At 57.2% G+C, this 13,896-nt stretch overlaps 1 protein-coding gene across 1 annotated transcript; it reads left to right on the forward strand.

The window, feature by feature from the left end:
- Window positions 1-405: 405 nt before the first annotated feature.
- EXTL1 (exostosin like glycosyltransferase 1) lies at window positions 406-12,885 on the forward strand. The gene is made up of 11 exons (XM_054721125.1): window positions 406-1,175; window positions 6,247-6,337; window positions 6,629-6,736; window positions 7,631-7,750; window positions 8,232-8,364; window positions 8,559-8,665; window positions 9,674-9,763; window positions 10,390-10,476; window positions 11,039-11,199; window positions 12,375-12,546; window positions 12,697-12,885. The coding sequence occupies exons 1-11, from the start codon at window positions 406-408 to the stop codon at window positions 12,871-12,873; spliced, it is 2,016 nt and encodes a 671-aa protein (XP_054577100.1). The 3' UTR covers window positions 12,874-12,885.
- The last annotated feature ends 1,011 nt before the right edge of the window (window positions 12,886-13,896 follow it).

Genomic DNA, 13,896 nt, shown 5'->3' on the forward strand with positions numbered 1-13,896 from the left:
CCATGGCCTGGCAGACAGTCGTTCCCATTGAGGGCCAGGTCAGGGGGTTCAGCCAGAAGGGCAGAAGGACACAGCCCAGCAGTCTGGACAGAGGTTGCATCAGCCTGAACAGTGCTTGGGGGCAGGGGGCCCTGCTGGGAGGGCAAAGGCTGGCTCGCTTGTCCCAAGACCAAGGAAGCAGAGTCCTGACCACAGGAACGCAAGGCCAGAAAGCTGGGCCCTTCCTGGCCCCCTGGCGCCTGGGTGGTGACTTGCTGTTTGGCCCTGCGCAGGCGGCCTGCTCTTGATGAGCCTCAGTCTTCCCATCTGTACAATGAGGGCGCTGCACTAGGCTGATCCCAGCTCCAGCGGCCCACCCTCAGGCCCCTGCTCCTCCTGCTCCCCCGGCCCTGGCTGCGTGGCCACATGCAGTCGTGGAGAAGGAAGTCCCTTTGGCTGGCACTGCTGGCCTCCTGGCTCCTCGGCCTCCTGGGGGTCTTTCCCCTTCTCCGCCTGGCCGTGCCCACCGGACCTCGGGCAGGGGCCCCCCAAGGCTGGCCCCGCTGGCTGGATGCAGAGCTCCTGCAGAGCTTCTTCCAGCCTGGGGAGCCCCCAGAAGATGCCCCTCAACTTCCTCGAGGCCCCCGTGGTGGCAGCTGCGACTGGGGAGCTTGCTTTGACCCCTCGAAGTGCAGGAGTGGTGGCTTCAAGGTGTTCGTGTACCCCGCGGCCGGACCCACGTCTGAGACTCAGCACAAGATCCTGGCTTCCATTGAGGGGTCCCCCTACCACACAGTCAGCCCCTCCGAGGCCTGCCTCCACCTCCTCAGCCTGGACGCCCCGGCTGGAGAGTGCAGCCTGGTGCCCCCGACATGGAATGGGGGCAGGAACCACCTGGTCCTGCGGCTCCACCCGGCCTCCTGCTCTTGGACCTTCCCGCCGGGACAGGCAATGGTGGCCGAGGCCAGCCCCACGGTGGACGCCTTCCGGCCCGGCTTCGACGTGGCCCTCCCGCTTCTCCCTGAAGCCCACCCGGTTCGAGGTGGGGCTCCTGGCCAGCTGCGCCGGCACAGCCCCCACCCCGGGGTGGCGCTGCTAGCCCTGGCGGGGGAGAGGGGCGGCTGGCGCGTGGCCGGTCCCGCCGCCCCTGCCTGCCCCTGGGACGGACACTGCGAGCAGGACCATGGACCGGAGCAGTAAGTGCACCTTCCCTTCGGGGGCTGAATGGGAGGGGCCTGTAATGGGCGCGAGCGCAGAGGACACGGTAGAGGGAGGACGGAGATGGAGAACCAGCCACAGCAGGCGGCAGCCAGGTTAGACGGCAGGGAGCACGACCCCCAACATGGCGAGTTGCTGCAAGAGGTGGCCAAGGCAGGTTTTGGAGTCTCCCTCGGGGATCTTTAAAAACAAAAAACATGACTCACTCTTACTCTTCTTACCGTATTCCAATTTAATATTTTATTTGACAGAACACTTCTGTAGTGTGTGCTCTGTGCTACGCACTTTCATAAATCTTGATTATAATAAGATAATACTAGTTGCTATCATTGTTCGTGTACCCGCACTGAGGCTCAGAGAGGTCAAGTAGTTTGTTTGAAGCCACCCAGCCAGAAAGAGAACAGCCAGTATTTTAATTCAGAATTGCCTTCAGCATTAGAATTCTGAGGTTTTGTTTTTCTTTGTTTTTTTTTAAATATATTTTATTGATTTTTTTACAGAGAGGAAGGGAGAGGAGAGAGAGTTAGAAACATCGATGAGAGAGAAACATCAATCAGCTGCCTCCTGCACACTCCCTACTGGGGATGTGCCCGCAACCAAGGTACATGCCCTTGACCGGAATCGAACCTGGGACCTTTCAGTCCGCAGACCAACGCTCTATCCACCGAGCCAAACCGGTTAGGGTGAATCCTGAGTTTTAAGGAAGAGTTTATGATCAACCCCAAGCTCCTTGATTCACCACGGCCTCCCTCACGTTTCTGACCAGGCGCTCGGCACCGGGGTGAGACCCTGCACTCTGGCTCCAAAGCCCGTGTTTTTCCACCTCAAATGCCTCAAAGCCATGGAGATTAGTCACAAATGGAAGCTGCTCTTATGTCTAATTTGGGGGATTAGCCTCTCCAGGAAACAGCCTTTGGTTACAGGAAAAATGTGAACGAGGCTAGACTTACAGAAGAACTTCCTGCTAGTGAGAGTCCCAGTACATATAAGGAGCACCAGAGCCTAAGAGTCATGGAGAGCTCTTAGAAACTTCTCTCTACCTGGCTATTTGGGGTGACATACCTTAGGTGATAGAGCAATTAACCCCTAAGCACCCTAACCCCTCTGCACCCCCAGGAGGCCAGCAGTATCCAAAGGCTGGCTGGGCAAGCAAGAATATTTTCATATATAATATGAATATGTTCATTTTTATATCAATCCTGAAGTTGTCCAGGGTCCCCAAAGCAGAGGATTCCCTCTCCATCTCCCAGGGCAGACCTGAGTGGGAACCCGTCCCCCCGATCTCCTTCCTTTACTCCTGTCCTCTCCTGGAACAACATGCGCTGTTCTGAGCTCCACTTCCCTCCCAGGAATTGTTCACCTGCCCACACTCCATTTTTGCCTCTGCTTGGGGCTTTTGGGGCTTCTCTCCGCCAAAGGGCACTTGTGCGAATGAATCCCTCCACCTCCTCTAGGGAGCACCCCGCCGCCAGGGCTAAGGACAGAATTTCCCCCATCAGCTCCTTTCGGCCAGGAGCCACCCCTGCCGCTACCTGAAAAGTCAGGATCCCCCAGGTACCCCGAGCCCAGGTTTCACCTTAGGTGACAAGGTTCCTCCATCACCATACCCCACGCCCTTTTCTGATCCGGCACTTAGCTACTCTTGCTTATAGGAAGTTCTTTCAGCGGACTTTAGTTGCTGCTGAATGCAATTGGTTGTTGGTGAATCTGAAAGCTATTGCAGCCTCCACTTCTTTGAGAAACTGAAAGTTAGGGAACTGCGCACAGTAGGTAAATGCTCACTCAATGTTTACTGATTGATTCAAAATTGGCCGGAACTGGCCAACGTTTTCTAATCAGCTTTCTCATCCTCTGAATAGCATTTTTGATAAGCTTATTTCCAAGGTATGACGCCTGGCAGGCTCGAATACTGTCCTCGGAATGTCAGGAAGTACTGTCTTTGGCTTCAGCCCACCTGTAGGCAGCAGGAGTTCTAATCTCTGGGGTAGTTCGAGCCTCAGTTTCCCTGAAGTGCCAGATAGCTCCCTACTCGAGCCGGACAGTATAGGGACAGAGTCACAGAGAGAGGCCTGCAGCCCTGGGGTCAGCCCCTGGAAGGCAGCCTGAGTAAACAACTGCCGGCCAGAGAAAGACGCTTTAGCTCCGCTGGCAGCAGCGAGGAGGAGGGAAGAAGCGAGTATTTGGGGAAAGCTTGCTCTGGGCTTGGTGCTGTGGGTAAGTCATGCCCAACCCTCTGATGCACCCTCAAGGGAGGTATTCGTATCCCCATTTCCAGGAACAGGAAACTGAGGCTCAGAGAGGTGGAGGGAGCCAGCCCAGGGCCTTTTGACAAGCTCCTTGATTCACCACGGCCTCCCTCACGTTTCTGACCAGGCGCTCGGCACCGGGGTGAGACCCTGCACTCTGGCTCCAAAGCCCGTGTTTTTCCACCTTTGTTGAACAGACGCCTGTTGCTTTGGAATAAGCCTCCACCCACTGAAATTGTTACTTATTTTTATGAATAGGGAATTCATTCCCGTGGCACAACATTCCAAAGGCACAAAGGGGCATGCAGTGAAAGCTCCCTCCCACCCCGAGTCTGGCCACCCCGCTTTCCTTCCTGGAACCAAACACCGCTGCTTCTCGTGTCCTTTCTGAGGTGCTCTGTGTGGGAACAAGCAACATGTGTACAGGCTCTCCCTGTTTTTAATTTATTTATTTACAAGTTCAATGCAGGTTTTAAAGTCCCCTGGCCCATCTCCGCTGGGCACAGGGGGTGCAGTGCCCAGGGCCCATGATACTTTTGGGATCCTGTGAAATTATTTTCATTTTTTTTCCCCAAAAATTAGGAGAAAAAAAATAAACTTTTAGGTAGAAGAAAATATTTTCATTTATAATATGAGTATGTTCATTTTTATATCAGCACAGTTACCAAATATAATTATTTTTCATGGCAAAGGGGCCACAAAGGCCAAAGTGCCGAGGGCATCCGAAGGTAGGTAGAGCCACACTGACGCCAGCCTTGGGCAGTAAGGCCCTGAGGCCTGGACAAGCACTTACCTGGTCACAGAACCCTAAGAGGCAGTTACCACGATGACCCTTCCATCACACACACACACACACACACACACACACACACACACTCATCTCGCCTCTGCTTGTTTACCTCTACTCATGAGGAGCTCACCAGCTCCCAAGGCCACCCACTACTGGCCACTTACAACCAGCTCGTTACTAGAATTTGTGTTGAAGCTGACTTTTCAGGCATTGGATCCATCGGGCCTGGGTCTGGCCTCCATGGCACACTGGGAATTCATTCATTTAGCACCCGCTGAGTGCCCACTCTCTGCCAGGCACTCTGCTAGGTCCTGGAGATACTGAGCTGAGGGAGGCACAGCCCTGTCCTCACGTAGTTGGGCCTTGTAGGAGAGACAGACAGGTCCCTGGTTATAACACATGGTTATGCAGAGAGAAGCTGTGCAAGCTGCCTGCCGGCTCCTGTACTTCAGAGCTATGTGACCTCTGTGGGCCTCCGTTTCCTCACCTGTAAAATGGGTTACTAACATCACACACCTACCATCTCATAGGGTTGCTGTGAGAGTGAACTGAGATAATGACTGTAAAGCACAAAGTATGTGCTCAATAAAGGCTAGCTTGGCTTCTTACCACTCCAGGGCACACAGAGGCGGTGAGGCAGAGAGGAGGGCGCCATCTCTAGAGAAATCAGGGAGGCTTCCTGGAAGAAGTGATGTTTGAGCTTAGATATTAAGATCTAGTAGGATTCCTTGGGCTGCAAGGCAGTGGAGGGGTGCTCCAGGCTGAGGGAGAAGGACGTGCAGAGAGGGAACTGCTGAGGCTAATGAGGACTGAGGGGTGTAGTTCATTCTGCAGGCTCTTTGTTTCTGGGTTCTCTGAAGCCTTAACCTCAGGCACTTTCAATCCCTTAGGGCTTCACTGGGGGGTGAGGGGTGGCTACAGCTGTCTGGTGCTGCCCCTTTTAATGAGGTGGAGGGTGTTCTGTTGTTTAACTTGAGGCTTCTTCCAGGGAAAGCCTGGCGGACACCTTAGCACTGGAGGAGGAGGGCTGGGGTCTCTGGGAGACCCCTCGCAGCAGCTCTGAGTAGTTCAAGCCACCAGGGCCCAGAGTGAGCACCTTGGTTCTAGTTCCAGCTCTGCCCAACTCTCGCCGAGACCCTGAGCTCCTCTGAGTCGGAGACTCCGTCTCCCCATCTGTTCAATGAGAGTTGGTCCAGAGACCAAAGACTCCCAGGACTGCTTCCTGAAGGTTCAGACTCAGGACCAGATAGGCTGGAGCTGAGAGGGATCCTGGGACCCTCTGGGCCCTGTCCATCAGTCCTACTCAGAGGAGGTCTGTGCACCCGAGTCCTGCCTGCCCACCGCCCCTTCCCTCCCAGCAGCTAGGTCATGGGCACTTCTCTGGGTGGGCTGTGGCCGCCCCCTGCCCCACAGGCACACAGCCTGAGTGTGGCCCTGGAGCTGGGGGAGGAGGTGGGAGGAACAGAGGCGGCCTGTCCTCTGGGCGAGGGGGCCTCTGGCAGCAGCTTCCTGTGTGGTTCCAGGCTGGGGGCCCAGCCCACCTTGTGACAGAGGAGCCTTTCATCGGCCTGGCTCTCAGGGCGGGGCGGGGGGGGGGGCGGGGGGCGGGGAGGAGGGGGGCAGAATGGAAGCCACTCAGGTGAGGGCTGCCTGAGAGTCTGCGTGTGGCAGAGCCGTGGGAGGGCTAACACATGTATGTCCAAGTCAGACTGGGCCTTGGAAAGTCAGGTCCCACTGCCTCCCACTTTGCAAATGAGGAAACTGAGGCCCAGAGAAGAGAAGGGAGGTGACTAAGACCGGCAGGGGCAGAGGTGGAGCTAGAACCCTGGGCTTTAGGTGTGGGCGGGGGGCGAGTGTGCCCCTGGGGCTTGTGTGGCTGAGTGTTTGTTAGCGTATGAGAGCACGATGGGGTGTTTGTGCATGGGGAGTCTGGGAGTGTTGGTGTGGGGCTGGGTGTCATGGAGGGAGCCAGGTGGGGGAAGGCAGTGTCTCAGGCCTCCTGTGCCTCCTTAGGACCCACCCTGGGGCAGCGCTGCCCAACGCCACCTTCTGCCTCATCCCAGGCCGCCGTCCTGATGCCTTGCGCTTCCTCCAAGCCCTGCAGGTACAACCCCAACTTGAGCATTCCCCATCCCCGTCCCCCCACACTCCGGAGCTGCCAGGTTCTCTGGGCCCCAGGCCAATGGCAGGAGAGCTGAGCTGCTCTTTGCTCTGGGACTCAGGTGCACCTGTGTCCATAGTCGCCTCACCCTCTGCACAGCACCCACACTCCCCCAAAACACGTTTCTCCTCTGCTTCTTGCCCCCAATAGCAGCAGCTGCTGACTTGGAAGTGGGAGGTGGGTGAGTGTGTGCAGGGTGGGGCTGGGCCCGCCAGTGACACCCCTGCCCCCCAGGCTGGCTGCATCCCTGTGCTTCTCAGCCCTCGCTGGGAGCTGCCCTTCGCGGAGGTCATCGATTGGACCAAGGCGGCCATTGTAGCCGACGAGAGGCTCCCTCTGCAGGTAGCTGAGGGCCCTGCCCATGGGGTGGGACTGGACCCAGGACATGGGAGGGACCCCAGGATCCCAGCCCCCAGTCTAGCCTCAGTCCTCCTCTAATGTAGTATACTGATGATCCCTCTCACCATCCCCCCTCCTCCCACCAAGCCTCTGGGATTCCATAGGATCAGAAGGAGGCAGACTTCTGAGGGTTCTGAGAGCACTTCCTGAGCCTCTTTCAGCCTCAGTTTCCCCATATGTACAATGGGATAAGTTAGACCAGGTGATTTCCATGGGCTCAGCCCCACTGGTCCATGACTACTTAAATACCCAATTTAAGGGAAGACCGCATGCATGCATGCATCCATGCATGCGCACGCGCGCACACACACACACACACACACACACATCAGAACTGGAGTGCCTCCATGTGGCTTTGGGTGGCCAAGGAAGACACAGTGACTTTTCCATCTGATGAAACTGATTTTGCCCAGCTCTGAAAAACGTGTGTGAGCCTTGAATCTGCTGAGAAGTGAGAATGGTGTAGAGTTAATAACATCTACTATTCATTGAGCCTCTACATTGTGCTGAGCACTTAATAGGTGCTGATTTAATCCTCACAACCCCCCTGAGGCAGGTACAAAGATTCTCCCCACTTTATAGACGGGGAAATAGACTCAGAGAGGTTAAGTAACTTGTCCCCGTCAGTTACTAAATGGCATTTACACTCAGCTCTCCGTGACCCGTGAACTCCGTACGCTTTACCTGGGACTTGACCCCGGGTGGCGGTGGCTAACTGGAGACCCACGGAGAGAGGGCTTCTGGTTCCCAGACCTCCACCCCAGGTTGTCCCCACCCGAGGGTCAGTCAGGGCTGACAAGGCCGCATGCCGGCTCCTTTGCTCCCTCTGCGGCCCAGGTCCTGGCTGCCCTCCAGGAGATGCCCCCCACGCGGGTCCTCGCCCTGCGCCAGCAGACCCAGTTCCTGTGGGACACCTACTTCTCCTCAGTGGAGAAGGTCATCCGTACCACCCTCGAGGTAAGGGGGACTCCCCTGGTGGGGGCTCCTGCCTCGCCCCTCTCCCAGCACCTCCTCTGCCTTGTCTGGGCTTCCCCCTTAAAGACGCTCCTGGGATGAAGCTGAGACTGGAGCTCTTGGATACGTTCCTTCCCCAGTGTTGGCCTCAGTTTCCCCATCCGTACAGGGACAGCTGTGCATGTACCCACGCCAGCTGATAGGTCCTGGCGGCCGGGCGCTGTGTTGGGAGGGGTTCTGGGGCTGGGAAGAATGTCATGAGGAAGGAGAGGGGGGCAAGCTCGCCAACACCTGCCAACTGTGGACACCATCCCTGAGTGCCCCCTACTCCGGACTTCCGCCTCTGAACCCTTCTGTCCCCAGGGATCAGGTGATGCAACTGCCCCCCCCACCCTCAGCCTTAAGGGGGAGGAGAGGGAAGGCCAGGTCCTCACTTCCTCAGACCCCGCCCACTCCCTCTGCAGAGCCTGCGTTCATTTTGCAGATTATTCAGGACCGGATCCTTGGAGCATCCGCTCACCCATCGCTGATGTGGAACAGCCCCCCAGGGGCACTCCTGGCCCTGCCCACGTTTTCCACGAGTCCCTCGGACTTCCCCTTCTATTACCTTCAGCAGGGTATGTCCTGGGGGTGGGACAACCTGAAGTCCCCTCATCAGCTCCCCCCAAGTTCCTCCCAGTCTCAACCACAGAGCCCCACCAAGGCCCTCCCCAAGTCCCCAGCATCTCCTGGCTCCCAGGGTCCCCAACCCAGGTCACTCTCCAGGGCATTCTGTCCCCTCCCACCCTAATAGCCTGTATCCTTCCCCCAGGCTCTCGCCCTGCAGGCAGGTTCAGCGCCCTCATCTGGGTGGGGGCCACAGGCCAGCCCCCCCTGAAGCTCATCCAGGCAGTGGCAGGCTCCCAGCACTGTGCCCAGGTCTGCCCCCTTGCCAGCTGGGGTCCTGGGATCCAGGGTGGGGGAAAGGGCAGGACCCCAAAGATAACCACCATTTTGGGGAGAGGAGGCACGGGGAGGACTTTCAAGTGCCCTTGCTGCCTTTTTCTGTAAGTCCCAAGTTTCTATTTTTTAAATTTTTTAATTGATTTTTAGAGAGAGAGGAAGGGAGGGAGAGACAGAAACATCAATGATGAGAGAGAATCATTGATCAATGGGCTGCCTCCTGCACCCTCCCCCTCCTTACTGGGGATCGAGCTCACAGCCCGGGCATGCCCCCTGACAGGGAATTGAACTGGTGACTTTTTGGTTCATGGGTCGATGCTCAACCACTGAGCCACACCGCAGGCAAGTCCCAGGCCTCTTACACTTTCCCCCCACCCTCTTTTCTACCTCCCCATGGAAACTGATGACTTTATCTGGAAAGAGGTGCCTCTTGAGGCATGGACCTGTGTCCACTCGGTTATTCACCCAGCAGTCCCTTTCGGAGCACCAGGCCCTGGGCTTGGTGCTGAGGATACAGAGAAAAAGCAGGGAAGTTTGCTTAGCGTTTCCTAGTACAGACTGTCAAACGTCCCTTCCAGAGAAGCAGATAAACTCCCTAGAGTCCTTGCAGAGCAGGGAAGCAGTGAGCTCAGCCAGGGCACAGATGGAGTGGCAGCAAAGACGCAACACCTGGGCTGGGAATGATACTGGAGCAGGAGAATGAAAATCTTCGAGAGAAGATGGGGGTGGGACATTGGTCAGGACCCCGGCTAGTGGCTACCACCACCCCAGTTCTAATAGCTATCTTCATGTCACTGGAATTCCTGCCCTCCAGAAGCCCAGAGGCAAGAACAGGGCAGTAATGAAAAGACCTTGGCTCCAACTAGGCTCTTCCCAAACTCACCTACACAGCTAGCTGCTCACCCATATTTCCTCCATTCTGAGGAAGATGGCTCCTGGGACCTTACTGCCCCAGACTTCAGTAACACCCCCCTTTCCTCCTAGATCTTGGTCCTCTGGAGCAATGACAAGCCACCCCCACCCAGTTGGCCTGAGACAGCAGTGCCCTTGACAGTCATCGAGGGGCACAGGAAGGTAGATGGGGAGGGGCGTGGAAGAGGTGGGCTCGCTCTGGAAGGCTGGGGACTGGGGGAGGCATTTCCTTGGGCCTGAGCCACAGCTGGACCTCATGTTGGGCCTGAAGAAATCAGACAGGAGGTTTTGGCTGCAGAACTAGCAGGCACGATTCTCTCCCATCCCTGGCCCTTGTGAATTGTGCTTCCAGAGAACTGGGGTTTTATGAGTTGGGGGTATGTTGGATGTTTCAGATGGAGGGATAGAGGAGAAGCCTGGGATCCCAAGGAAACAGCCGGATGGCAGCACATGGGCCGGGGGGTGTGGATGGGGGGGTGGTCTTCTGCGAACCTGGGCTGGTATGAGTCACCTGCTTGCCGTGTGGTTCTGTGCAAGTCCCTTCATCTCTGGACCTGTTTCTTTCAAACAAAGGATGCCTGACAACCCCCTCTAGAGTTGAGATCAGCATCCAATGAGACAAGGGAGGAATCATGAGGTGTCCAAACTGAAAGGGCCCCTAGTCACCAACTGTCCCCAAAGAGGAAACTGAACTCCAGAGAGGTGAAAGGAGTCTCGGGTCCGAGTGCTGCGCCGGCTTGCTGTTTTCACTGCCCGTCCTTCACACCACACCCGTCCCTCCCCTGCAGGCCAGTGACCGCTTCTTCCCGTACAGTGCCATCAGCACCGATGCCATCCTCAGCCTTGATGCCCACAGCAGTCTTTCCACCAGTGAGGTGAGGACTGGGCCCCAGAGGAGCCCCGTGTGGGTGGGGACTGAGCCAGAGGGCCCTGGTGGCTCCTCGGAGTCCCTGAGCAGGGAAGGCCAGATGTCGAGGTCCACCTTTTGCCTTTGCAACCACCCCAGCAAGCCACTCACTCAGCCTCCACCTTTGGAATCGAATAGCTTTCTAATGAGTCTTTCAAAAACATTATTTTCAGCTCCTACCAGCTGAAAAAGTTCCCCTACACCAGTGATGGCGAACCTATGACACGCGTGTCAGCACTAACACGCATAGCCATTTCTGATGACACGCGGCCGCTGAGGCGACCGCATGCCGAGGATGAAACATTTGCTGCTCCTGAGGATGAAACATTTGCGAAATAATGTTTTTTCCTCAAAGTGACACACTACCCGAATTATGCTCAGTTTTTTGGCAAAGTTTGACACACCAAGCTCAAAAGGTTGCCCATCACTGCCCTACACCCTCCCCCCACCCCTGGCCTCCATCAGCCAGGCTGGCTTTGCCTCCATGTCTCTGGATGTTCCTCCTCACACCTCACTTACATATCTCCCAGGTGGACTTTGCTTTCGTGGTGTGGCAGAGCTTCCCGGAGCGGCTGGTGGGCTTTCTGACATGGAGCCACTTCTGGGATGAGGCCCAGGGGGGCTGGTGCTATACTGCTGAGAGGGTCAACGACTTCTCCGTGGTCCTCACCTCGGCGGCCTTCTACCACAGGTACAGGGGGTAGCCCTGGCACCGGAATCAGAAGCTCTTTAAACCAGGAGCAGGGGGGCATGGAGTGAACACAGCAGTCAGCCTAGAGCCCAGAGATCCAGGTTCAAGGCCCAGATCTGCCATGTCCCAGCTGCGAGATGGGCAAGTCTCCTCACATCTCTCTCTCTCTCTCTCTCTCTCTCTCTCTCTCTCTTTTTTTTTAATATATTTTATTAATTTTTTTACAGAGAGGAAGGGAGAGGGATAGAGAGTTAGAAACATCGATGAGAGAGAAACATAGATCAGCTGCCTCCTGCACACCCCACACTGAGGATGTGCCCACAACCAAGGTACATGCCCTTGACCGGAATTGAACCCGGGACCCTTCAGTCCACAGGCCGACGCTCTATCCACTGAACCAAATCGGTCAGGGCTCTCTCTTTTTTAAAAATACACTTTTATTGATTTCAGAGAGGAAGGGAGAGGGAGAGAGAGAGAAACATCAATGATGAGAGAGCATCATTGATCGCCTGCCTCCTGCACGCCCCCCACTGGGGATGGAGTTCGCAACCCAGGCATCAAACCCAGGACCCTTCAGTCCGAAGGCCAATGCTCTATCCACTGAGCCAAACCGGCCAGCGTCTCCTCACTTCTCTTGAGGTTCAGCTTCCTCATCTCTATAATGTGTTCAACTCACAGGGCTGCTCTGATAACCAAATGATAAAACAAATTTTAATAAATTTTTTAAAAAGTGTGTGTGATGAGCTGGGGAACTGCACTAGCACCCCAGTCTTGGGGCAGGGACTGAATCCTGAAGAGCTTCTTTACAGGAGTTCCTTACACGTGTTTAAACCAAATATGGAACGTCTTGCAGGGGATTCTCAGTAAGTGAAGAAGACTCCTCATGTCTGTAGGGCCGCGGGAGGGCTCATCTGGAGCCGCCTCAGCCTAGTTAATCCACATCCTTCCAGAAGCTGGCTCTGGCCTGCCATGTTTGATGGCCTTGGAATTAGCTGATCCTCCCTCCCCCCCCCCCACCCCCCACCCCCAGTTTGGCTGAGTTCATTCCTGGGAGCAGGGTTTTAGCCAGAGGCTTGGAGATGGGGGTCAAAGGGGGAGTGAGGTCAGGACTGGGGGAACAGAATTGGGGCGGCGGACTCAGCTACAGCCCCCCCCTGTCTTCCCCCCTCGCCCAGGTATTACCACACCCTCTTCACCCACGCCCTGCCCAAGGCTCTGAGGAGCCTGGCAGATGCCGCACCCACCTGCGCGGACGTCCTGATGAACTTCCTGGTGGCAGCGGCCACCAAGCTGCCCCCTATCAAGGTGCCCTACGGGAAGCGGCGCGGGGAAGCCGGACCGCCGCAGGTGAGGATGGAGGGGGGCTGGTCGGCACTGGGAGGAGACGGGAGGGTTCCCTCTCACCGGCCAACACGAATTCTTTCTGTGGCGGGGTGCGGGGAGAGGCTGGTTCCGGAAAGACAGAAAACTCCGACGCATTTCTCCTCCCCATCTTAGGCGCCTGGGGGCCTCGGGCCCGCGCCGCAGCCCACGGCCCCGGACTGCATCAACCAGATGGCGGCGGGGTTCGGCCACATGCCCCTGGTGTCCTCTCGCCTCCGTCTGGACCCAGTGCTCTTTAAGGACCCGGTGTCCGTGCTGCGCAAGAAGTACCGGAGCCTGGAGAAGCCCTGAGGACCCCCGGGCCCGTCCTCACCACCCGGCGCGCGGAGTCTGCTCGGAGCGGGAGGCTCGGCTCAGGTGTCCCCGCCCCTGAGACTTCCAGGGACCCAATCAGGGCGCCCAGTGGCCAATACGTCAGACCCCGATTGGCCTATCATAGAGCCGGGGGCGGGACCTCGCCCCACCTCCAGCCCGGCAGCCGGCTCGGTTTCCAGGTGCGAGGCGTTATCCTGTGTTCGTGCCTTTGCCCCCGCAGACTCCTCTGCTGAGCAGACGTCTTGTCTTTCAAATCCTCGCCTCCCCCGGGGTTTGCCCGACCCCCATCCCCTCTCCGGATCGGCTGGTCTCCTCTGCGCTTCCACAGCCCCGTGTTCCCGCAGTCCCGGCACTGCTCGAGCTACCTTGCCGCGTACACCGCCAGCCCCTGGACGGCCTGGACGCCCCGGTCGTGTCTTCCTCTCTCTGGCCTTGCAGGTAGCGCTACGAATATTTGACGAAAAGATCATTGGAAGAGACATCAATTGCGTGCCTGCCCTGTGAGGACGGTGACGGGAGTGTGGACAGGATGTGCCGAGTGAGAAGACAAAACTCCGTCCCCATCCCTGTGGTTCCTAGTCCGGCGGGGAGGCAGCGAGCCGCAGACGCCGGGGTTGCCAGGCGCAATCCTCGCGTCCCAGCGTTGGAGCAAAGAGGCGCCGGGAAGCCAGTTTCTGGGCTTCTTTCCCGACCGGGCGGAGCGAATGGGGAGGGGAAGAAAGGGAGGAGAACGCAGGCGATCCGCCCCGGCCGGGCCCGGGACCCTCAGCTCGAGCTCGGTCGTCGCCCTGCATTACCAGTCAGGACCACTAGAGGTCAGCGCCGCTCCGCGCTCCCTCCTCCGGGGAAGGGAATGCAGTTCTCAACACCCGTCTGGTCGGAGAGCGAGCCTGGGCTCTAGGAGGCTTGGTGGTGCGCAGCCTGAGGTCTGCAAACTCAGGGAGGGGGGACCAGCTGAAAGAGGGGGCCTACGCTTTGGCCCACACACTTCGGACTAAG

The sequence above is a fragment of the Eptesicus fuscus genome, chromosome 9, assembly GCF_027574615.1.
Source record: "Eptesicus fuscus isolate TK198812 chromosome 9, DD_ASM_mEF_20220401, whole genome shotgun sequence".
In the NCBI taxonomy this organism is placed as follows: domain Eukaryota; kingdom Metazoa; phylum Chordata; class Mammalia; order Chiroptera; family Vespertilionidae; genus Eptesicus; species Eptesicus fuscus.

Coding starts and splice junctions, on each gene's coding strand:
- EXTL1 (XM_054721125.1), top strand. CDS start 406: ATGCAGTCGTGGAGAAGGAAGTCCCTTTGGCTGGCACTGCTGGCCTCC. Junction 1,176..6,246: donor CAGGACCATGGACCGGAGCA/GTAAGTGCACCT, acceptor GTGCCTCCTTAG/GACCCACCCTGGGGCAGCGC. Junction 12,547..12,696: donor GGGAAGCCGGACCGCCGCAG/GTGAGGATGGAG, acceptor TCCCCATCTTAG/GCGCCTGGGGGCCTCGGGCC.